Raw genomic sequence first — 24,817 nt, 5'->3', positions numbered from 1 at the left:
CTGAAGCTCAGTCAGCGTGATATAGTCACTATAGGAAGCAATGGTAGATGCTCGTGAGAAAGAAGACTCCGGTGGCGGCAGCGTACGACCCTATGAAGAGGATGCGGAACAGTTTTTTGATAACCTGGATGATTATCGAAAAATGATAAGTGATGACGAGGATATGGATGTGCAAGAAAATGAAGCCGGTATGCTGGATGTTTCTGATCATGAAAATTACGCAAGCGGGGCAGATTCTTTGTTGGCAGAGTTCTCTGATTACGGAGAGATGTCTGAAGATGATGAGGAGGACTTCATGGACGCTATAAGGGAGGTTCACAACTTCAAAGTAAAGAGAAAACGCAAAGATGGGAGACCGAAGCCGGGCGCTGGAAGGGCAAGGCGACCACGTGTTTTAGATCCCGAAGTCTCTCAATTGCTGTCCGAGGCAAACGAAGCATTTGTGAGAAACGATTTGCAAGTTGCAGAGAGACTTTACAATGAGGTTATCAAGAAGGATGCGAGAAACTTTGCTGCTTATGAGACGCTGGGTGATATCTACCAGTTGCAGGGTAGACTCAATGATTGTTGCAATTCTTGGTTCTTAGCGGCTCATTTGAATTCATCTGACTGGGAGTTCTGGAAGATTGTAGCAATACTATCGGCTGATTTAGATCATATAAGACAGGCTATCTATTGTTATTCAAGGGTAATACACATCAATAATGAAGAATGGGAATGTATATATCGACGCGCATTACTCTATAAGGAAATCGGACAAATTGGAAGAGCGTTAGAAGGCTTTCAGAAGTTATATGCCCATAACCCCTTTGACAGTAACATTTTAAGAGAACTGGCCGTGTTGTATGTCGATTACAATCGTATCAATGATGCCATTGATATATACATGAAAATTTTCGACTCCAATGTTACTAGAAGAAATGCAATTATAGCCGCATCAGAAAGTGCACTAGAATCTTCTGATGAGGATTCTAATGGGGATGATGATGATGAGGAAAATAAGCAAAGTGAATCCCCAAATGAACAGGATTTGGAGGAGATGAGGTTATATCCCAATATTAATTGGAAAAAAATCTCGGCTCGGTACAGGTGCATACTGTTTGATTGGTCATCGCTAAATATCCTAGCTGAACTCTTCTTAAAACTTCCTGCCGGCGGCGCTTCAGGTATAAAAATCATAAAAAAATGCGCTCGTTGGATTGAACGAAGAGAAAACCAGACCTTTTGGGAGGATGTTGCAGATGACAGTGAATTCGATGATAGAAGGCTAAAAAATAGTAGATTTGATGTTTTAACAGAAACAGAGAAAGAAAAATCATATACTCTTCCCATTGATATAAGAATTAGACTGGGACTGCTGAGATTGAACAACGAAAATTTTGTTGAAGCTATAAGTCATTTCCAATTTTTGTATGATGAAAACTTTCCCGACATTTCTGATTTATATTTTGAGGTTGCTCTTGCACTATCAAAAGCAGATAAATATAAAGAGGCTATCGACTTTTTTTCACCATTGCTCTCTGTTGAAGAATATTGTACTTTGGAGCTTTACAAGCCGCTGGCTAAGTGTTTCAAAGAAACTGAAGAGTACGAAACGGCTAAAAAGTACTATGAACAGATTGTTGAATTAGAGGAAGATAATCTGGAAGAAAAACTAGTTCTAGCAGAGATAAATTACCATCTGGGAAATAGCGATATTTTTCAAGGATTATTGATGGAAGTCGTTGAACAACGAAAAAAACAGGCAAGCGAAAGCAATACCCCTGACAGACAGAAAGACACAGACGGGACTGATGTGGTTCAAAAAGATGCGTCTGGGAAACCGCTTTTGGAAGATAGTCTCTTTAGGCGTGCTGGTCCAAAGAAAAAGCGGACTCCACAGGATACTGAAAGGGAAAGGTCTGAACGTGAGAAAAGAATAAGTGCCAAAGTTCTGGATAAGTATAACAAGTTGGCTTTGTACAAAATTGGAGTAAATGATGGCAAAAAGGAGCAAAAGCTTCTCTGGATAGATACAGCATCCGATCTAGTGGACGTATTCTCGAGTGTTAAGAACTTTTTTATCAAAAGTCGATCAAAAAAGTTTGTTGGTATTATAAGAAGAACAAGAAAATTCAATAAAGTCATTGATTACAAAATCGAAAGACTATCAAAGCTTTCCAAAGGAGACAACTTACTTGATGGTCTTCCCTTGATGGAGGAAAGGGTGACTCTCACATCTGCAACGGAACTGAGAGGATTGACTTATGATCAATGGTTTGAGTTATTTATGGAACTCGCCCTAACAATGACAAAATATCAAAGCATAGAAGATGGACTTAGTATCATTGAAACTGCACAGGAAGTGAATGTATTCTTTCAGGACCCTACAAGAGCAAAAACGATGAAGTTTGTGAAAATGGCAATAGTTTTGCAAACGGAAAATGAAACTGAACTGACAGAGAATTTAAGGGGGTTACTAAATCAGTTTCAGTTCAATAGAAAAGTTTTGCAGCTTTTTATGTATTCTTTGGTTCGTGGCCAAACAGCATTGAGTATTGTTAGTTCAACAGTCCATCAAAAGTTTTTTCTGCGACAACTGAAAGCATATGATAGCATCAGATATGGGAAGCATGTCAACGGACAGGCGTCAATTACGAATAAAAAAGTTTCCAATCCGCAGAAGCTAAATTCCCCTTATCTCTACTACATTTATGCGGTATTGCTGTATTCTAGCAGGGGGTTCTTATCTGCATTGCAGTATTTAATCAGGTTAGAACAGGATGCTCCGAATGATCCCATGGTCAATTTGCTTATGGGCCTATCTCACTTGCATCGCTCGATGCAGAGGTTAACTGCCAATAGACATTTTCAGATCCTGCATGGCTTAAGGTACCTTTTCAAATACTACAAAATCAGGATAAGTTCTTACACAGACCTGGAGAGTCAAGAAGCTGATTACAACATTGGACGTGCCTTTCATCTTTTGGGCTTGTTGTCTTTAGCAGTGCAGTATTATAATAAGGTACTAAACGACTACGAGGATGAGAAGCTGAAAAAGCATGCCGCCTATAATTCAATTATTATTTACCAGGAAAGTGGTAATACTAGACTTGCAAACCATCTAATGGAGAAGTACTTGAGTATATAGCATGTCTCTTTTGTAACTTTATACCGTTGAAACTAGCTGATAATTGTACTAGTGAAAGCAGAGCGCGCTGAAAAAGTCCATCAGTAAGATTTATGCTCCTCCCCTATACAACAGAGGGCCGAGAGATTACAGCTCATAAATAGTCCAAAAGAAAGGCTGGATTTGATAACTATGGCCCAGCAGATTCCGTTCAATGTATGTTTATTTTCTAGCTCTCAAACTGGCCCCTGAAACAGTTATTAACAACGCTAGATCAAACTAAAAACATGCCTAAAAATGTGTATCCAGAGACTCAGGTACGTACAAGAAAAACAGCAGGCACTGGCAAAGCAAGATAGGAGGGAAGTAGCGCAATTTTTAAACGATGGGAAGGAGCAAAAAGCTCATTACAGAGTCGAAACGCTTATAAACGACGATGTTCACATTGAACTGCTTGAAATTTTGGAATTATACTGCGAGCTTTTGCATGCAAGAGTCAGCATTCTAATGAGCATAACCGATGAGGCAAATTTGATTTCTGAACACATGAATGATGGGATCAATGAAGCTGTAAGAGCACTTGTGTATGCTACTATTCATGCACCTGAGGTCAAAGAGTTGGCCCAGATTAGAGATCTGCTAACTTTAAAATTTGGCCCAGATTTTGTGAAGGTAATATTAGATGGTGGCATAGGCGTTCCTGAAAAAGTAGTAAAAAAATGCTCCCCCAATTTACCAGGTGAGGAGCTTGTAGTAATGTATTTGAAAGAAATTGCACGAACCTATGCAGCACCCTACTCGCAACTGACCGATACCGAAGATGAGGAGTTGGAAGACAAGGAAGAGCTTGAGGAGCTCAAGCCGATAGTTGCGGTTGATAATGACGATCAATTTACAGAAGATGCAAAGCACCCGATCTCGGTCAGAAAACCAAGAAAGAACAGTGAAACACTAGAAAGAGACTTGAAAATACCAAAAGACATAAAAAAGGACGTTAAAGTTATGCGCAGGAAAGAAAGCGGAGGTAGCGACGATCTTGAACAATTAAAGAAACGGTTCGCAGCGTTACGTAGATGATATGTATCGCAATCTAAACTGCTTGGTATGTTAGAAATATTGTGCTGCCTCTCGAAATCGGATAAATTATGACTGGCGGTGAAGATTTCATCTAGAAAATTGTTATGAATAAAGAAACCCCAGGAAGAATAAGTGCGTCATGGATCATCTCTTCGAGCAAAACTTCAAATATAGAGTGCGTTCTCCTGTGATGTCTTCAGTGCATTGGCTAAAGTGATGATCTTAGCGGTTGTGCAAATACGCCGTGCACTGTGTCTTTGCAACTAATATTTAGCATTCATCCGACTGGAGACGTTCAGTGACTAAGGAAGTCGTTTTATCTTTTTGACCTTTCGTCCATCGCCCCAGCAGTTGCAAAGCTCACAGCTCATGGCGCTATTATTTACAGGTGAGAAGTTTATGTTATTCAATGAAGATGTAGCTAGAAGTGATGATAATGATGGTAATAGTTACTTAGGTAGGAGGCAACAAAAACATAGTCATATTTGATTTGATTCTCAGAAGTAATCTTTAAATTTAATTTTTGAAAGTCTTGAGCTTTTTTGCCCATGCATATTTGACGGATTTAGCTATTCCAGCAGTGAAAATACCTTTCAGTGTCTGCAAGGCGCTTGAACTACTGATACGATCATGTAGTAAATGTCCCGCATTTTCTAGTGTGAACCCTTGGGGTAAATACAGTGAATTGTTTAGAACAACATCCTTATAGATTGGTTTATAGTAATATTGGAACTTCTCAAAATTTTTTGTAACAATATTTTTCACTTTATTAGGGTGTTCGCCACCTATTTGATACCTGATATCACCAAGATAGCTTAGTCCCGCAATTTCATTATAAAATTCAAACTCATCAAAGACGCCATTATTCTTTTTCAATGTGAAATATTTCGCCAAACTAGCAGCTCCTTTTAAGTTCAATTGATTCCAATATTGTACCCTTAGATCATTCTTTAGAATTTTAACGGGCTTCTGTAATCTTCCAGCAATATAAAAAGTATCCCATGTAGCTAAATCTTTCAATATCTTCTCCATGGATATCACACCGTACTTAACTTCGTGCCCATTTATCTCAGCAAATGGATTAAAATACACTCCAGCACCTACTTCTTGAAAACGGGATACGAAAGACGAGCCAAAGTATCTCAAACTGGAGTACTGTTGAGGGTTCTGTCTCATATTCAAAGAGTGGAAATGTGTCGCATGACTAACTCCCAGTATTAAATCGATTTGTGGCTTATCAACGCCTTGCACATACCCTGTCTGTTGAAAAACACCAGATCCATAGCCAAAAGCAAATTTCACAGGTGCTTCGAAACTTGCCAAGATACCCTCTAGTTCCTTCTGAAGTTCAGCATCCACGGCAATCAGTTGATTGGATCCAAAGTCCGCCGGCAATCGATTGAATCTATACATATAATCTGTAAAACTCGAGGTTAACTCATCGGTCTTCTTGATCCCCTCTTCCAGTAACAAAAGGTCTAAATTCTCGGTGCTTTTCTTGCCTGCAACTCGTTTGAAGTCCCCAACTTTGACTCCATGAATAATGGCTTCCTCTCTTGAAATATCAGGTTCAGCTGAAGTACCATGACGCCTAACAGAACTCAAACACCCAAGTGAAGTTGATTTTTTTAAAAGCCTCAGCATAGTGCCAGCATTGCCAGCAGTACTAGCACTGTACTTTAACCCCAACATTACTGCTCGATAACTTCTGAAGAAATTTTGAAATAAAAAAATGTGAAGACTCTAAAGAGATAACAACGGTTAAACACAAGCTGCTTACCAATTAATATATTAGATATGGTAGTAAGCCTGTCACTGACAGTTCGTATTTCAACGCTTCCAAGCTGAAAATGCTGAGTTGCTATATGTATCATCCAAATGAGATGCGAACTGAATGCGAGTTTTTAGCGGAGATTTCGCCCACTCGAAAGCGCGTGAAATTCACATGACACTTTTTTACAAGTCGATTACTGAAGTGCATCAGAAGTTATTTAGTCTTAAATAAACAGTTGAGAATGTATCGATAATTCTTTGAGGCCTTGTACCAGTAATTTGTACATTTAGCTGTAAATACCTTGGGTTGTGAGTTGAAATTGGTCGTAAAGTCTTGTGTATATGCTGCCGAGCGATTTACCAACGAGATAATTCTCTACAAACTCGTCACACTCAGTGTCGGACAATTCGAGATGAAATCTTTGTTTCAATTGAACGCTAGTTTCTCCTCCTGCGTTAAAGCAGGGCTGCATGTTATCTTTTTGCATGATTTCGCACATGGAGACTATTTGTTCGGCATGTTTCCTCAGCGCTTTGTAGGCATCCTTCACTAACATGACAAACTTCCTGTAAGGTTCACCTTGGAGACCGCCTAGCAGCTCTGCATATTCATAGGTAAGTTTAAAAGGCGCAGCTTCAAATCCGACCGAACCGGGTGAATTTGATAACATGAAACCAAAATCTATGTGAACCAAATGCCCTTCATTGTCAACCATAATATTACCATTATGCCTATCTTTAATTTGCAATAGATAGCATATCACCGAATACGCAGCAAGAGAGGATGCAAAATTATCTTGAGCACGCTTATATTTGAAGCTTTTTGTATCACCGAATGCTCTAATGAAATGGTCATTTAAACTTGCAATTACACCTTTCTCATCCAAGTTACCATCTTCAATCATTTTTTTCGTTAGCGATTTTTTGATACTGTGTACAGATATCGCATTCGTTATTGTCTCTACAAGTCCTGTGTTGGCGCTTGTGATTAAAATTTTCATCTTTTTTACCCAAACGTCAACCTTTTCTTTGGTCCAAATTTGTGCCATTGCTTGAATTATCTGACACGCAAACGCTTCCTGTCTCAAGTCATCACCGCATTTTGCAATCACGGAGCAAAGATCCCAATTCTCAAGATGCCCATATTCAGACGTTTTACGTATTCTCTCCTTCTTGGTTATCCAATCTTCTCCTAAATAAGATGTATCAATGCCACCGGTTTTCAAATCATTTTCCAACTTACGTTCACCTGCGGTTCCGTGAATTGCCTCTAAATCGCGATATCCGAATTTGTCTTGCACTTCTTTCATCGAAGCAATAATCTTAGCACGAATTTGATTTGCAGTATCAGATATTTCCTGTGGTGATTTATCCAACTGTGCAAGCATTACAGCCGAAATACGCATTTCGTTAGCCAGTTCAACTGTTTTATCTTGAAAGTTTCTTGTTTCAGCACGGGGGACAATAGCATCTTCTAGGGTAGCGACAAAACTCAGTTCAGGTGCTCTTTGCTCAGAATCTCTTGGTATTACAGGTATTTTTGTTGCACTCTGGAGCACGAGCGATTCTCTATATGCTTCTGCATCAGTCTGGTTTTTAACCCGTATCATTGACATGTCTCCCAAATCCATCTCTTTTCCACCCTTTTTCGCTGGTTCTTGGAAAGTGAAGTTGTTTATTAACGGGCTTGCTGGACGTGACGCAACTGTATTTGATTCGGAGGTTGAAGTCAATATTGTTGACTCGAGCTCAAATTCACTTCCTCTGTTTTTTATCCTGCTTATGTCGTTTAGGTCAAATATGAAACTTTTTGCATTCGGTTTACGTCTGAGTATCTCTTGGTTTTCTTCACTGGTGGGATCAAAATCGAAATCATCTCTGAGGTACTCTATCAGCAATAAATATGGAACTTTTTCGGCTGAATTCAACACTTGAGCTTCATTTGCCGTAATTAATACAAGTCTGTGTAATTTTCCTTTCCTGTTTGGAGGTAATAGAGTTGGGATATCAACTTCTGCTGGTAAGTCACTATTCAATAAGGATAATTCGGCACGCAATGCGCTGAATCTAGCTTCCGTCGGAACTTGTGCTAATCTTTGAGAGATGCTCTCTAATGCAATGGCAAACTGGGTTTCACAGCGGAAGTAATTTGCTTTCAATATCTTGATCTTCATTTTCGTTGTCATTTGAGATACGTCCATATCCTGTATGCGATCTAGATCTGAAGTGACTGCAGAAAGCTTAACGAAACCGTCTGCTAGTGAAGGCGGCTGAGAGTTAGAGCGTGTATCATCTGATTTCTTCTCTGAAAAAGATAAAGATGTACGCGACCTAGATGGTTGTACATCATGTAAGTCGGGCATTGAACTAGTAAATTGGTCAACATTTAAAAGGCTCTCCTCATACACCGCACTTCCATACGTTGGTCTCTGTATCATGGAGCTTATGCTTTGTCTTGGGGACGATGACAATGAGACAGATTCATAGGTTCTATGCACGTAGGAATCATCCAAATACTTTGATCTTCTCTTTGGCAACTTTATAGAATTCGATATTCTATCTTGGAATAATTGCTCTCCCACGTCATCCACAATATCAAAATTTAAATCAGTCTCTAAATGTTTTGGTTTCTTGAAAAGCGCATCTTCCCTTGTTTTCGTCGAATCAATGAGATCAACCGGTGATTCTGGGAGCTCTAAATCTTTGTTTCTAGAGGGCACATGAGTATTTTTAGTATTTAGAATGGTATTTTTCAAAGTAATATTTTTTCTCAAATCTTTCATTGCATTTTTTGCTAATTTAAACACAAAAGCTTTTTGCCTCTTTCCCTGTGAATCAACCAGAGGTCTCGTCATCCCTCCTAGTTGCGGTAATGCAATTGATGACATGACCATTGAGGCCAATAATAAACCCGGCCCCACATTCTCATTTATTCTCTTGATTTTATTTTCGTCATCTGCAGTAGCTGTATTGAATAAAGAAGAGTGAAGATTGTTCAAAACTCTTCTAGCTACTTGAAATCCATAGGATTTAGGGTCCGTCGATAAATCAGCAAGCAATGCTTGCAATTGCCAAAAAGTCAGAAGAGCAAAATGGGGGTTCTCGTTTTTCAATTCCAGTATCAACTCTTCCAGAGCCATAGATTCTGTTTCGACAGTTAATAATACCTGCACTAATTGGGGAATATAAAACTGTAATTCAGAGTGAGGAAATGTCAACAGTTTTTGGCATAGGTAAAAGTGTATTCCAATATTATCTGCATGTTTACACAGTAGCTCAATACAGTTGTAAATTGAAAAGTTAGGTGAGCTACAGTGTTTAAGGAGGACCTGGTTCATTCGATTTGTCACTAAATCATTGAGATCCTTGGCATTATCATTTGGCCCGCTACTCATTGTGATATAGAAGGTGTGGTTGGCACCAGAGGCTCGAGATCTCTTGTCACCAGGAGATGTACTATATGAACAATCGGAGATTGCAATCGGGCGCCAATGTAGTTGCAACCTGCCGTCAAATGATTGGTATAGTCAGATTTACCAGTAGCCCTACATGCTTTTCGCTAAAGGTGCCTCAGCGCGAAATGCTACTAAACCGAACCAACACTAAATGAAGAAAGTCGTCATATGTGATATCAAATGAGCGACATATAACATTTCACAGTTATCAGTCTGACGTTGTGAACATTTGGACCCCTTTGTCATCTGTCAGGTAGCCAATGTGTGCTATTCTACCATATTTCCATTAATTTTTTAACTCTATCTACACTCTATTTATTAATCCAAGACTTTTAGTACATTTATTTTAGAATTCGATATGAATCGATCTTTATCAGACATCAAAGACTACATTTGCATCTTATAGCAAAGCCAATGATGGAAATCCATCAACATAGGTGGATTACGCATTTAGCCGATTACAGCCCAGAGTTTTTGCCAGAATTTTTTAGGTTCTTCATCTTCCCAAACAATGGCTTCAACTTCTCGTCTATCGCTATCGATGTCAATATCTTCAACCTTCCAAATAAATCTGCATCTATAGTACAATTGGCAACCCAAGAAAAGGACTACCAGGAGGATCAATGAAATGTAGGCTGTAAAAAACTCTGATACATCGAAATGAGGTGAAAATGCAGTGAAACCCTGGATAAAAATAATTATTGTAACAAAGAAAGCAGCATAATATGCACCCCAAGGCATAAATTTAGCTTTAAAAGGCAAATCGTCACGGGATATACCGCGATACTTTAGTGCTTGCATGAACCTTATATGCGCAAACGATATAAATAGCCATGCACATAAACCAGCCAGAGTGGAGATATTTATTAGCCAATTGAACGCTGTGTTGGCATTGTTGTTGACAACTAAAAATGCAAGTAGACCGAGAAGCATAGTTGCAATTACGCCCAAATAGGGAACACCCTGTTTTGTGACATAAGAAAACTGTTTTGGAGCATTGCCACTTTGTGCCAAAGCATATAACACACGAGATCCGACATAAACGTTTGAGTTTGCTGCTGAAATGATCGTGATCATAACCACTGCATTAAAAATATCGGGTAGAGCTCTTGTACCGGCATTTTCAATGGAGATAACAAAAGGCGATGCTGCAATTATAGCAGAGGAATCGGACAACCTTGGATCATTGTAAGGTACCAGTAGACCTACAAAGAAAATCGACAAAATGTAGAACAAAGCAATTCTGAGTACGACATTGTTGATAGCCTTTGGAACAGATTTTCTTGGATTGTCAGCCTCACCAGCCGTGATACCAACCAACTCTGTTCCTTGATAGGTGAATGCAGCATTAATTAAGGAAGAAACCCAACCTAAAAATCTCCCTTCGCCCGTTTTCGAGGTAATAATGCCGGGCCCCCAAGGTCCAGGATTCCTCCAATAGCGGAACCCGATCGGACCCTCACTAGAGCCACCGCAGACAATGACCAACGCATATATCAAATAACCAACAATGGCCACAACTTTAACAAACGCAACCCAAAATTCAATTTCACCGTAAACTTTAACTGGGAAAAAGTTTAAAAGCGAAACAAAGACCCAAAAGATTGCAATCCATGCTCCCAAAGGTACGCTCATGGTCCAATACTGGATAACTTGTCCCACAACCGATATTTCAACGGCAAACGTGATCGCCCAGTTAAACCAATACATGTAGCCGTTGGCCACACCGAAGGCTGGCGAGAGAAAGTTCCGGGAAAATACCGTGATCGACGACGTCACCGGTATGAACGTTGCCATTTCCCCCAGCGACTGCGTGACGAAATACACCACCGTACCCATGAACAGATACGCAATCAAGGTCCCCACGGGTCCCGCGTTGTGCAGAGGCGTCGCTATACCGACAAAAAGACCAGTTCCAATAGTGCCCCCAAGAGCAATCATTCCAAGGTGTCTCTGCTTCAATGCCCTCTTGACTTTGGTGTCCCTGTAATGCCCTTCCTCGGGATCCACGTCCTCACCACCGGCCTCCTCTATGTCCGTGTTCTGGCTGTTGATTGCGGAAGACCTGCTCAGCGCTACTGTCGCAAATTTTTCCTCCTTACTTGACACTTTTTCGCCCAACGACTTTTTCTCATCTTGCATCGACTTGATCCTATAGATCTCTTCATCCGTTGCCATGTCCCTCGCTCCCAGCTCTCTCAGCTTTGACGTCTTCTGAAGATCCCGTCGATCTCTTCTAGCTCTGAAGTGGTGAACACACAACTTGAAGTGTGCAACGGTATCAATCTCATCTCATTCCTGCAATGCTACAAGCAACAAAGCTGCCATGAGATCCGTCATCACCGCCTCCTCCACTGACACCTTCTGTTTCCTCATCTCTTCCCGCTAGAAAGCGGAAATTGGCTCTACTTTTTTGTTCTTCTATGCACTTTTCCGTCTTTCTTTTTCGAAAAGAAACAAGCCCCGCCGCTCGAGCGCTTCTTTCAGGAGGGGCGCTGCTGGTAATATACACTCAGTGTGGGACCCTCACTTGGGGCCTCGCAAGGCTCTTTTCAGGCCATCTGCTCGCATTTGCGTTCACTCCGAGCCGGCACAGCCCGCATTTTGTGTAGGACTTGTACGGCCCCATCCACCAAGTCCAAGGCCTAATGCCGCACTTCCAATTTGCGTTGCGTTTGGTTGCGTTTGGTTGCTTTCTAGCTTCAGGGGAAAAAGTTTTTCCGGTTAAAGTTATTTGATTGTTCGCTGCATGTTTCCTTAAAGAGCAAAAAAGAAGCTTCCTGAAAAAGTTTCTGCGAAGAGGCGATATTTGACACGCAAATTGTGAAAATTGGCCTTTCACGGCATTCTGCAATGTGCGAATCTGCTTTTATCCCTCTCAAGCGCCTTATAGAGCTGGGTGGCATCTATTGGTATCCTCGAGTGAGTCTTGTGAGGATGATCAGTTGGACTAGTCACATTTGATACCGAGGGAATCATCTCCCGTGACTAGTGCAGCGGAAAAGTGTCGTTGAACTCCCCGGGTTTCTAAGGGTAGGTTCGCATTTTAGGAGTTGCAGGCTTGCTTGGGCTGCAATCTTGTGCGTACGTCTTTTTTTTATGCATTTTTTTTCGCTCCGTTCTCTTGAAAAATGATAATCATTTGGCCTTATCGCTCGCATTTCATTAGTCTTGCAGCTCTTGAGAATGGAATACTCCCAATCTACATCATCCATTTTTGATTATTGTTTTTTTTTTTATTTTTTTCTTTTTTGGCAGGAACATAGCAGATGTCCTTATTTGTATATATAACAGTGTAATAATCAAAGTAGACTGATCTGAGCTAGGATTTTGTACTTCGGATAACATTGTGATCGGATCAGTGGCCAATATTGTAAGGTGAAATGTCTGGCACTGATAAAATGGGGGAAACGGTGTATGAGCTTCAGGATTACAACGGAGCGATAGAAGAGGGGGATTTGTCGTCGAACAATTCGAGTTCGCAAGGCAAAGCATACAGGCGGAAGCACTCGTTTGTAACAGGCAAGGCAGACAGCTCGAGCAATGGGGCGTCCAAGATAGATCTGTACGGCTCGCCGGAGCCGGAAAATGGCAGTGTGTCACCGCTGAGTGAGCTAGAGGGCGATGACGGAAACCTGGAGGAAGGAAAGGTGACGAATGCGGAGGTCAAGAGAGAGCTGAAGCAGAGACACATCGGGATGATCGCGCTGGGTGGTACTATCGGCACCGGTCTCTTCATTGGTATCAGCGCTCCGCTGGAGAACGCGGGCCCGGTTGGTTCCTTGATCGCGTACATGTTTATGGGTACAATTGCGTACTCGGTGGTACAGTCTTTAGGAGAAATGGCGACGTTCATACCGGTTACTTCATCGTTCACTGTATTCTCGTACAGGTTTCTGTCGCCGGCTTTCGGAGCGGCAAATGGTTACATGTACTGGTTTTCTTGGGCTATTACATTTGCATTGGAGCTGTCAGTTGTGGGGCAAATCATAGATTTCTGGACTAGTGCTGTGCCAATGGCTGCGTGGATCAGTATATTTTGGGTGCTCCTTACATTCATGAACATGTTTCCGGTCAAATACTATGGTGAATTTGAATTTTGGATTGCATTTATCAAAGTCATTGCAATTGTCGGATTTATCATTTTCGGTCTTTGTATTGTGTGTGGGGCTGGCGTTACTGGTCCAATCGGTTTCCGTTACTGGAGGAATCCAGGTCCTTGGGGGCCAGGTATTATCTCCTCCGAGAAAAGTGAAGGGAGATTTTTAGGCTGGGTCTCTTCTCTTATCAATGCTGCATTTACTTATCAAGGTACGGAATTGGTTGGTATCACGGCAGGTGAGGCTGCCAACCCAAGAAAATCCGTTCCAAGAGCCATCAAGAAAGTTATTTTTCGAATTTTATTCTTTTACATTCTTTCCCTATTCTTCGTTGGTCTATTAGTACCTTTTAATGACCCAAAATTGGATAGCGATCAATACGCATCAGCATCTCCTTTTATTATCGCAATTCAAAACTCTGGAACCCCAGTTTTGCCTCATATTTTCAATGCTGTTATTTTAAGTACCATCATTTCCGCTGGTAATTCAAACATTTATATTGGATCTCGTATCATGCTGGGACTTGCGAAAAATGGTCTAGCGCCAAAAATCTTCAACAGAGTTAACAGACACGGTGTTCCATACGTTGCAGTGGTTTTTACAGCATTATTTGGTGCTCTAGCATATATGGAAACTACTACTGGTGGTGAGAATGCATTCAACTGGCTGTTAAATATTACCGCCATTGCGGGCTTTTTCGCATGGCTTTTCATTTCCTTTTGCCATGTTAGATTTATGCAAGCACTGAAGTTCCAAGGTATTTCTCGAGACGATTTGCCCTACAAAGCACATTTCATGCCTTATTTGGCCTACTACGCAATATTCTTCATGGTCATTATTATTATCATTCAAGGTTTTACTTCTTTTGCACCAGTCTTCTCAGGTGTGGATTTCGTAGCCGCATATATTTCGGTTTTCCTTTTCATATTCGTTTGGGTCTTATTTCAAATAATTTACAGGTGTAGATTTATCAGAAGGATTGAGGACGTCGATATCGATACGGATAGAAGAGATATTGAAGCCGTCATCTGGGATGAACCTGGTCCAAAAACGTTTTGGGACAAATTTTGGAACGTTGTAGCATAGCATATTTTCTTTTATACTGTATTTAAAGGTCGTTCGTATTTTTCTTTTTAATATTATTTAAATGTACTTCAAAATTAATCTCCAATTTCACTTATTCAATTAGATGTCTACAGTACGATGTCAAAAGGCCAGCCTTTTTTTCTTCATCAAACTCATCAAGTCTGGTGATTTATCCTGCAATTCTACTATCATGGGCATATTATTTTTCACGACTTTCCGTAGTTCGAAAACAATAAGGGAATATCTCGCTGGTATAAACCTCATTTTATATCAAAAAAAAAAAATACAATTAAAGAGAACAGTCAATACTAGAGTGATTTGATCTATCTATTGGCCAAGGTCTTTCAATAGCCGGACTGAACGACCACTTTGCCCTGGCATTTGCCCCTAGACCGTTACCTCTATCGAGATGAAAAGAGGCACATCAACAAAGGGTTCCAGCGGTAGTAATAACAGTGGCAATGACAATAGTTCAAGCAATACTTCCAATACTGGATCGGGGATTTTGAGCAATCTCAAGAGATTGACGAATACTTCTACTTCCTCTAATGGGGCTCAACAACGAATAGAGCCGTCAGATATTTCTTCACCGAAAAAAGTTGTGGTACCAAGTCGAGTAACGAATGCTAACGATCTTAGACCTCTCAACAAGAAAAATACATTGAATACACAAAATATATCACAGTATATCAACAGCAAGGCATCGAATGAACCTTCAGATTACCGATCGAGATCTCCTTCGGTACCGCCTAATGCAAAACACACGCACTCTAGAAGATCTTCCAACCAAACATCTATTTTGACAGGTCATTCGGGCCTATCTAGACAACCAACTAATCAAAGCTTCTCCTCTAGCAGTATAATATCACAGCCCTCTACCTCTAATTTGGCTAGATTTATGACTTCGGATGGCGTAATAAAGCTAGACATGCCTAAGGATACTCATGAGATTGAGAGCTTGTTTGAAGACATCATGTATAAAAGAAATATCTTCCAATCCCTGTCGCCCCAAAAGCAACACGAACTTATGAGTTACGATATCGACAAGAAGTGGTTAATCGTTAAACAGGATCTTCAAAGTGAATTGAAGAAAATGCTAGCCAAGAACGGTGGCTCTCACCCGTCAGTCCCTAAGACAAGCATAGACCTAACCGCAAGTTCAGGAAATCTTAATATCACATCGTCTAGATCATCGGTAGTTTTCGATAATAGTAATGTACCGTTGGCAAAACCTAGCAAAAAAAACAATTTTGCGTCAAATCAAATATCGACCAGTAACAGCAACAGTTTTTATGAGTTGGCAGAGAAAAATTCCACTAGCTCAACTTTATTGTCAGATAAAATTAATAGACCACCAATTCATTATGTCAAAAAACTGATAGCTGATAAGCTATCAAAAGACGAAATGAATGATTTGTGGGTTACTTTACGAACAGAACAGTTGGACTGGGTTGCCATTTTTTTAGAGCATCAGGGCCACATAGCTATGGCAAATGTATTAATGACATCAATATACAAAACGGCTCCAAATTCATCTTTGAATTCAGACACGCTTGACAAGGAGAATTCATTTTTCAAGTGTTTTAGGGTTCTTTCCATGCTTGCTCAAGGTTTACAAGAATTTTCACATCATTCTATCATGGCTGATACTGTTGCAAATGCTTTATTTTCAGTAAGGCTTGCCACAAGAAAAATGGCTACTGAAATATTTGTATGCATGTTGGAAAGTAAGAATAAAGCAAGGTTTGAAGCTGTTCTAAATGCTCTGGACAAGAAATTCAAAGTCGGCGAGAACTTGCATATGGTACAATATATGAAGAATTTACCGCAGCACTTTTCACATTTCACTTCGGAAAGCATGTTCAAGGTAGTACAAGCTTGGATGTTTTCTGTGGAAAAGACTTTAGAAGGTCGAGGTAAAATGGGATCGCTAGTGGGAGCATCTGATGATTTCAAATCATCTGGAGGTGAGAATGCCATTTTAGAGTATGCTCAGTGGACAATGGTTTTCATAAATCATCTTTGCAATGGTACGGACGTTTTAAATCAGAGAATCCTATTAAGAACTCGCTTAGAGAATGCAGGCTTCATAAGAATTATGAATAAGCTAAAAGTTTTTGATTATGATAAGCTCACTGAGCAAATAAACTATTACGAAAACGCTAAACTTGATGACCTCAATTTAGCATTAGAAGCGGAGAATGATACTCACGACATAAATATGCAAGATTCCGTGCAGATTCTTCAAAAGCTTTCTGACCACTGTAAGGGAACTGAGAATGAAAGGCTGTTGAACACATTGGTCAAACACTTATTCCTCTCGAGTGCGAGGCTAATAGAAAACAAAGAAGATCCAACAAAACTATCTAAGCAGCTTAAGCTCATGGATTCTTTAGTAACCAATATAAGTGCTTCTTCAACAGATGATAATTCAGGGATGAACATGGCTATTCAGCGACTTTACGATTCAATGCAAACCGATGAAGTAGCGCGTCGTGCAATTCTGGAGAGCAGGACATTGACCAAAAAGCTGGAAGAAGCACAAGCAGAACGAGATATTTTAAGCCAAAAGTTGAGTGCTGCGGGAAATGGTCTTGTAGGTCAACTTGAGGTTGAATTGCAAGAAAGGGACAACATTTTGGCCAAAACGCAGAGAGTAACGCGACAATTACAATCAGAGTTAGAAGAATTGAAGAAAAAACATCTTTTAGAAAAGCATGAACACGAGGTTGAGCTTCGTAAAATGTTGACTTTATTCAATTCCAGAACAGGAGAAACTGAAAGCTCGAAGGACAGGCAGGTCAGATCCAACGTTCCAGGCACTCTAGATCCAGAAAGACAAACAAGCATCCAACGGGTACTTCAAGAAGGTTTGCAAAAAACCAAAAAAGATATAAGTACTGACTCAAAGAGATTTGGAATCACTTTACAGCCTAATAAGAGACTCGAACAACTGCGATCTCGAATGGAAGACATTGAATCACAAGCAAGAGAACTTGAAATGACTAACTTCGCGGATCATAAGGCCAAAGTATTACAGGCGCCTGTGGAGATTCAAAAAGGCACACAGTTCAAGGTACATAAAGAACAAAGCGTCCATAAGTTGAATGAACTAAGAAAGGCCTTAGGTGACATTCAGAGAGAAACGAATGATGTTTCTAAGTTTAATGTGGAAGAAAGAGTTAATGAACTATTTAACGAGAAGAAAAACCAAGCGCTTAAAAGATTGAAGGAGCTGGAGACTCAATATAAGAACTATGGATTGGAACTGAATTTAGATGACTTTTCAGATATAAATTCTCGGTCTGATAAAAGTTGCAGCGATAATATACACTCGACTCTCGACCCTAAGGCCTTCCAGCGAAAGTTAGATGAAATGAACAGAATTGCGGATGAATTAGCGGAATTAAAAAGCCATATAGTAGAGGGCAATGTCCAAGATTATTCCTCGTCCTCGAGCGAAGAGGATGGTCTAGAAGAATCAAGGACAATTGCCGATCAGAGCAGCACATATTCTGGTCAATCAGGAAACTCATTTCTCGAAACACTATCTCAAAGGTATGGAACAGGTCAGAACGAATTTAGTTCACCTGTCTCAAGCTTGAACAATTTGAAGCCTCATCAAAAGTCATTTGCCGCACGAATGAAAAGGTCTAGCGTCTCTGCACCATTTTTGGATGAGCTTTCTAAAAGGGTATCTAAGGCTGAACCTCTTGAAGATAACGAAAAAGAACCCAAATCAAGCTCAACAGAAAAGTCGCACTTACAGAATGCTGTTGCGGCGACCATAGATTCAGCCGATGGAAAGAAACCTTTCTCCAATAAATCTACCACATCTTCAGAGAACGAGAAAAGGAGTCCTTTGTCATCGGAAAGTGTTAATGAAAAATTAGACTCTGCGCATGCGCAAGCTCCGCCACCGCCTCCACCACCTCCTCCGCCTCCACTTCCTTCTTTGCTCACCACGGACAACAAAGAGGAAAAAGATCCCGTGGGAGCTACAATCCCGCCACCACCACCACCTCCTCCCCCCCCTCCTCTTCTGTTCTCCAAAGGGCCAAATGGCGATGCTCTTCCTCCGCCGCCTTTGCCTCCTTCTCTGACTCCACGTTTGCAATCTCCATCTCCACCACCACCGCCACCTTTTCCTATGATGGGTCAGAAAAGCAGTAGCAGAACGGCGATTCCTTCTCCCTTATTACCACAGTCTCCTTCTTTGTTTTCGAGCTATCCTCGCCCACAAAAGCGGCTCAAACAACTGCATTGGGAAAAGCTGGATGCAACAGACAACTCCATCTGGTCTTCAGGAGAGGCAGAAAAATTTGCTGGAGATTTATATGAAAAGGGTGTTCTTGCTGATCTGGAAAAGGCATTTGTGGCAAGAGAGATCAAGTCTTTAAAATCCAGAAAAAAAGACGACCTGCAGAAGATTTCTTTCCTTTCGCATGACATTTCACAGCAATTTGGTATAAACTTGCACATGTTCTCGCAGCTGACCGTTGATGACTTGATTTCAAAGATACTGAAATGCGACAGAGAACTTTTGAATACTCCAAGCGTTATCGATTTCTTATCAAAGTCTGAGATAATTGAGGTGTCAACAAACTTGGCAAAGAACTACGCTCCTTATTCGATTGATTGGGAAGGTGTCAAATCAGCCAAGGATGTGAAACCACCTGAAAAAGATCCTACAGATTTACAAAGAGCCGATCAACTGTATTTGCAACTAATGTTTAATCTTCAACCTTATTGGGGGTCGCGTATGAGAGCCTTGAAACTTGTCACTTCATTTGAACGCGAATACAGTGATTTAATATCAAAATTGAGAAAAGTCGATAAGGCTGTTGCTGCTGTCGAAAAATCTAACGGATTGAAGAATGTTTTCAACGTCATTTTGGCTGTAGGTAATTACATGAACGACACGAACAAACAAGCACAAGGTTTCAAGTTATCCACTTTACAGAGACTAACATTTATTAAGGATACCAATAATAATATGACATTTTTGAATTATGTCGAAAAAATTGTAAGGGAGAATTATCCGTCATTCAATGATTTTCTGACAGAACTACAGCCTGTCATCGAAGTTACAAAAGTCTCAATTGACCAACTTGTTTCCGATTGTATGGAGTTTTGCCAATCAATAATTAATGTGGAAAGATCCATAGAAATCGGCAACTTGAGCGACTCGTCGAAATTTCACCCCTCCGATAGAGTCTTAAGTAAGGTTCTTCCTGCTCTTCCTGAGGCACGGAAGAAAAGTGATTTACTCGATGAAGAGGTTCGACTTTCCATTATGGAATTTGAAGGGCTAATGCAAAGATACGGTGAGGATTCTGGTGATAAATTTGCAAAGAATTCTTTTTTCAAAAAGTTCGCCGATTTCATTGCTGAATACAAAAGAGCTCAAACTCAAAATATCAAGGCCGAAGAGGAAGAAAGAATATACGAGAGGCATAAGAAGATGATCGAAGAACAGCAGAAAAGACTCAAAGAACAGGAAGCTGTGCAAAATGAAACCAATTCCGATTCTGGTGATAGTAAAGGCTCCGAAGATAGGCGTGCAATGATGGATAAGTTATTGGATCAACTGAAAAACGCTGGTCCCACCAAATCTGATCCCTCTTCAGCCAGAAAGCGTGCAATGATTAGAAAAAAGCTCACCGCTGACAAAGATGCGACAGATCACTTGATGCAAGATATTGACAACGGTGATGATACTATGATATATTCGCCGGAAAATACTATGAAAACTCCGAACGCTGTTTTGGATCAGTCGCCAACACCAGGGGTTGCTGATGCTCCTATTGAGGAACAAGATTCTTATTCCCCTTCAAAATCACAAAGAGAATCTGACTCTGCTCAAGAAGTTATTGGAGATCGAGCGAAGGCCTTATTAAATGAGTTACGGGGAAGTGAGTTTTCTCCAGAAAAGCGAGACTCTTCTTCGGCAGAACACAGGGAACGGTTAAGAGCACGAAGAAGGAAAACAAATACGGAGCTGCCATCTGGCAATAAGCTACGCTTTTTCGGCGATGAAGAAGATGAGGATAATAATGTGACTGCCGACACTCGATCAGATTTGCTAAAAGTAGCCGACACCGAATCACTGGCAGGACCCGAACGACTGGCAAAACCCAAACTTGATCAGCATAATGGCGGCGTCATTACAGAAACCGATTGAGTTACGTAGGCATAAGAAACTAGAGCTTATATAGCATTCAAGATGTACATAAAATTTTATGTTGAAAAACAGGATATCTGTTACCCTACAAATGTTGATCATTTTTCCAAACGACGTAATAAGCTAGTTGGTGACAACATGAAGTCAAATTGAAACAGGTTACAGACATCTACCTTGAGTTTCAGCTAGCCTTTCCTGACGAAATTCTTAAGTAATGGCAGAATCTGAAGAATCTAAGCGAATTTCTGGCCAAATAGCGTCACTTTCAACACAGCTAATTGAAAGTATAGATAAGCAATCACAATTGGAGGAAAAATTGAACCAAGCAAGGAGAACGATACAACTCCAGAATGCATCTGCTCAGCAATCTAGTAAAGTTAGTGAAGAATTGGAGTCCCTTAAAAGCTCGGTGATTGAGAAAGATTTTCTGATCAAAGAGTTACAAAAACAAGTAGATGGCGAAAGGGAACTCCGATTAACGGCCGAGAAAGCCGTTGATGAGCTCAATAAAGAGGTCGAAGATCTGACTGCGTCCCTCTTTGACGAAGCAAATAATATGGTAGCAACAGCTAGAAGGGAAAGTCACGCCACAGAGATTAAAAATAACAAATTGATAGAGCAATTAAAGGAAAAAGATTCTATACTAGATACATTAACTCTTCAACTGAAAAATCTGAAGAAGGTTTTGCAAAATCTCGAGGATGCAAATCCACCCCATACAAAGAATTATAGAGGGTCTGTCATAATAAATGATAATTCAATGCCATCAAGTACTTCCGTCAAGGATCATACCGAAAGAAAGTCCGATTGGCCTTCAGAATATCACATTGATCCTATATATTCACCAAACGTGTCATCCATAAGGTACGACTTGAGTCTCTTTCAGGAATTCCTTAAATTCATTGCTGTACTCCCTCATTGTCAGGGTATAAAAGATTCAGCTTCAGAATCACACCTATTACGGAGAATAGTTCATGATGAGATACAGCCCATTTTGAGAATAGACAATGCCAGTGGATTAGGATGGATTGTAAGAAGAACTCTTATGTCCCTCATGATGGATGGGCTTGTGTCAGTGGAACCTTTGAGCGGCTTGAACGAAACGTATCAGTTTGGTAATGCGTCACCCCATCTGAAGAGCAATGCCTTTGCCTCTCCTGGAGGAACAATCAACAAAGACCTTCATCTTTTCAATTTTCCTGCTGATTCCCCCCCTATTGCTGTTTATGAAAAATGTTCGTTTTGTGGAGAATCACGAAGGGATGTTATAGAGCATGCTCGAATGCATGTACTGAAAACAATGACTAAAGCAGATGATGGATCCCTCATTGTTACAAACAGCTTTCCTCTTTGCAACTACTGTGTGTTAAAGCTCAGACAAACTTGTGAAATTTTTGCTTTCTTGAGATCGCTTAAGATAGGAGCCTGGAATCTAGAAAAGATCAGCTTAAGTAGCATAGCAAATGGTGAATCTGATAAATACTCCAAAATCACTCAGAGTTTCAAACCTGTGAGAAAAGAGGATAAGGCGGCACATGCTGATTCCGAATCAGCCTCCGACAGTAAACTTCCTACGGCACTCGCCAATTCAACTACCAACATACAACAAGCATGGCTTCAGCTATGTAAGCTTCGTGCTATGTTGCATTGGACCTACATCGGCATATGGTCTGTGAATGATTCCATAGCTTCCAGGTTTGGTCCCGTCAGCCCACAGGAAAGTGATACCGATACCTCGTCAGTTAAAACTCATGACACATATGCGCTTAAGGAGGTCACCACAGAAGATTCCTTCACACTTAGGAAGGAATATGATGACGAAGACGATGATGGAGTAGAATGTGATGAGGAAGAAAATGAAAAAGAAAGGCAGGTACACGATGATATTGAGAATGCCAAAAAGACTGAGATTTCTAAAGAAGCAGTCACAGATGCAAACGATCAGATTGGGTTAGGAAACTACGCAAACGAAATTGAATCAGAGTTCGACAATGGAGAGACAACTTTGTCCGAAGTTGATTCGGTTTCAATGATACCACTTACGGATTCCGAGAATAACTCGAATCTTCCCGACGTTAATAATCCCAACAGTACCGAGCAATTGAATATCGGACGGAAAAAGAACGACCTCAAGACAGAAGGGGAAGGAGACATTTCCTTTCATGCTACCAACCAGATTATGCCCGAAGCAAACCTCGCTTCTAAAAATGGTGTTACAAATGAGGATCTGAGACGCCTAACTGAAGCCGGCAATGACGAACTTAACAGTTCATCGAGTAACCTGTCAAATAAAGAAGATCAATTCGATGACGCTCGAGAAGAGCAATCATTAACTCGTTGAATCTTACATGAAATGGTTGCTGTCACGTGCGCGTATGCGATTTTTCGCGTTGTGATCTTCAACTGATATGATACGGTCAGACAATCTTATTTACTAATTTTAAAACTAAATGTAATTCTTTATCATGAGCATGCTTTAAAAGTGTCTCCTCTATCCGCAAGACTGTCTTTTAATATTTTAAATGGCTCCCAAGGACTATGCAGCCTTGGATGATGAAGGAGATGATGGTGATGGGAAGGATGATATGAATATTCCTGATGTTCAGTTCGAAATGTCTAACTTTACCAATAAGACAAAACTCATAGAAGACAGTATAGAGAATGGTGTATTTGACTTGGATAATACCATTGGGATACCTGATTATGATGTTAATGTCGTTCTTTCAGAGGATCCACTTGTACGGGATGTATTAAGAGAAAACGAGAATAAATCTACCATGCGGTGGGCGTTTATGAACATGGCAAATAGCATTCTTGGTGCTGGGGTTATCAGTCAACCATTTGCACTGAAAAATTGTGGAATAATCGGTGGCCTCGTCGCTTATTTCCTCTTAGGATTTCTGGTGGATTGGACTCTTAGATTAATCGCAATAAATCTTGTTCTTACGGGAACTCAAACCTACCAGGACACCATCCAATCTGTTATGGGTAGGAAGGGTAAGATCTTAATTTTGGTAACCAACGGCCTATTTGCCTTTGGTGGTTGTATTGGATTTTGCATCATTATTGGAGATACCGTCCCTCACGTACTCCGATCACTTTTTCATTCAAATAGCTTCTTCCTCAGAAGAAACGTGATTATCAGTTTGGTTACATTTTTTATCTCTTATCCCCTGTCTTTGCAGAGAAATATTGCTGCGTTATCCAAAGCCTCTTTTCTGGCTCTAGTCAGCATGGTTGTGATAGTATTTAGCGTCATCATACGTGGACCAATGTTAAACTCGGCCTTAAAGAGTGAAGGTCTTTCAATTGAAAACATTTTCGTCACTCCCAGATTTTTCCGTGGCGTTTCTGTAATTTCATTCGCATTGGTGTGCCATCATAATACAAGCTTTATATTTTTGTCCATGAAGAATAGGAGTATTCAGAAGTTTTCTAAACTGACGCATATAAGTTCCGTTGTATCAGTAATATTTTGCATGCTAATGGGATATTCTGGTTTCGGAGTTTTCGGAATGAAGACCAAAGGTAACATTCTGAATAACTTTCCCGTGAATGACAAAACTATCAACATTGCCAGGCTCTGCTTTGGTTTCAACATGCTAACGACTTTTCCTCTGGAGATTTTTGTTTTACGTGACGTCATCTCTACTTGTTTTCAAAAGCAAATATCAACTAATTGTGAACCTGCTATTCTTTCTACAAAACTACACTTCATTATTACAACAGTTTTGGTATTTGGTACTATGTCTGTGTCATTAACTACATGCAATCTTGGTGCACTTTTTGAATTGATTGGGGCAACAACGGCGAGTATAATGGCATACATACTACCTCCTTTGACTAATTTATTGTTAAGAAGGGAGAAATCTTCATTTAAAAGTAAATCGCCACATATTTTGAGCATCATTTTTGGGGCAACAATGATGATTGTAAGTAGTGCCCAAACCATTTTCGAAGCAATCCATGGCGAAGATCAAAATCACTGTGAAATATAACCATTATTTAGTGCTTTATAAAGAGCTAACTTAAG

The 24,817-nt window shown here is 40.3% G+C and overlaps 9 protein-coding genes across 9 annotated transcripts; 6 read left to right on the top strand and 3 right to left on the bottom strand.

The window, feature by feature from the left end:
* Positions 1 to 40: 40 nt before the first annotated feature.
* Positions 41 to 3,130, top strand: TFC4 (transcription factor TFIIIC subunit TFC4; the record flags this gene model as incomplete). Its single annotated transcript, XM_037286000.1, has 1 exon — positions 41 to 3,130. The coding sequence occupies one exon, from the start codon at positions 41 to 43 to the stop codon at positions 3,128 to 3,130; it is 3,090 nt and encodes a 1,029-aa protein (XP_037141895.1).
* Positions 3,131 to 3,301: 171 nt separating this feature from the next.
* On the top strand, positions 3,302 to 4,186 carry IST1 (Ist1p; the record flags this gene model as incomplete). Its single annotated transcript, XM_037285999.1, has 2 exons — positions 3,302 to 3,325; positions 3,383 to 4,186. The coding sequence occupies 2 exons, from the start codon at positions 3,302 to 3,304 to the stop codon at positions 4,184 to 4,186; spliced, it is 828 nt and encodes a 275-aa protein (XP_037141894.1).
* A 516-nt stretch (positions 4,187 to 4,702) lies between these two features.
* On the bottom strand, positions 4,703 to 5,878 carry TAM41 (putative phosphatidate cytidylyltransferase; the record flags this gene model as incomplete). The annotated part of the gene is made up of 1 exon (XM_037285998.1): positions 4,703 to 5,878. One exon carries the CDS (start codon positions 5,876 to 5,878, stop codon positions 4,703 to 4,705), a length of 1,176 nt encoding a protein of 391 aa, XP_037141893.1.
* A 368-nt stretch (positions 5,879 to 6,246) lies between these two features.
* On the bottom strand, positions 6,247 to 9,354 carry PIK1 (1-phosphatidylinositol 4-kinase; the record flags this gene model as incomplete). Its single annotated transcript, XM_037285997.1, has 1 exon — positions 6,247 to 9,354. One exon carries the CDS (start codon positions 9,352 to 9,354, stop codon positions 6,247 to 6,249), a length of 3,108 nt encoding a protein of 1,035 aa, XP_037141892.1.
* A 510-nt stretch (positions 9,355 to 9,864) lies between these two features.
* LYP1 (lysine permease) lies at positions 9,865 to 11,592 on the bottom strand (the record flags this gene model as incomplete). Its single annotated transcript, XM_037285996.1, has 1 exon — positions 9,865 to 11,592. One exon carries the CDS (start codon positions 11,590 to 11,592, stop codon positions 9,865 to 9,867), a length of 1,728 nt encoding a protein of 575 aa, XP_037141891.1.
* Positions 11,593 to 12,797: 1,205 nt separating this feature from the next.
* On the top strand, positions 12,798 to 14,600 carry HG535_0A01010 (amino acid permease; the record flags this gene model as incomplete). Its single annotated transcript, XM_037285995.1, has 1 exon — positions 12,798 to 14,600. One exon carries the CDS (start codon positions 12,798 to 12,800, stop codon positions 14,598 to 14,600), a length of 1,803 nt encoding a protein of 600 aa, XP_037141890.1.
* Positions 14,601 to 15,009: 409 nt separating this feature from the next.
* On the top strand, positions 15,010 to 20,784 carry BNI1 (formin BNI1; the record flags this gene model as incomplete). Its single annotated transcript, XM_037285994.1, has 1 exon — positions 15,010 to 20,784. The coding sequence occupies one exon, from the start codon at positions 15,010 to 15,012 to the stop codon at positions 20,782 to 20,784; it is 5,775 nt and encodes a 1,924-aa protein (XP_037141889.1).
* Positions 20,785 to 20,998: 214 nt separating this feature from the next.
* SEC2 (guanine nucleotide exchange factor SEC2) lies at positions 20,999 to 23,125 on the top strand (the record flags this gene model as incomplete). The annotated part of the gene is made up of 1 exon (XM_037285993.1): positions 20,999 to 23,125. One exon carries the CDS (start codon positions 20,999 to 21,001, stop codon positions 23,123 to 23,125), a length of 2,127 nt encoding a protein of 708 aa, XP_037141888.1.
* A 181-nt stretch (positions 23,126 to 23,306) lies between these two features.
* Positions 23,307 to 24,782, top strand: AVT2 (Avt2p; the record flags this gene model as incomplete). Its single annotated transcript, XM_037285992.1, has 1 exon — positions 23,307 to 24,782. One exon carries the CDS (start codon positions 23,307 to 23,309, stop codon positions 24,780 to 24,782), a length of 1,476 nt encoding a protein of 491 aa, XP_037141887.1.
* Between the last annotated feature and the right edge of the window lie 35 nt (positions 24,783 to 24,817).

This window comes from Zygotorulaspora mrakii, chromosome 1 (assembly GCF_013402915.1).
Source record: "Zygotorulaspora mrakii chromosome 1, complete sequence".
NCBI lineage: Eukaryota > Fungi > Ascomycota > Saccharomycetes > Saccharomycetales > Saccharomycetaceae > Zygotorulaspora > Zygotorulaspora mrakii.
The sequence above is the reverse complement of the archived record's forward strand: the minus strand, read 5'-3'. Positions and strand labels throughout refer to the sequence as shown.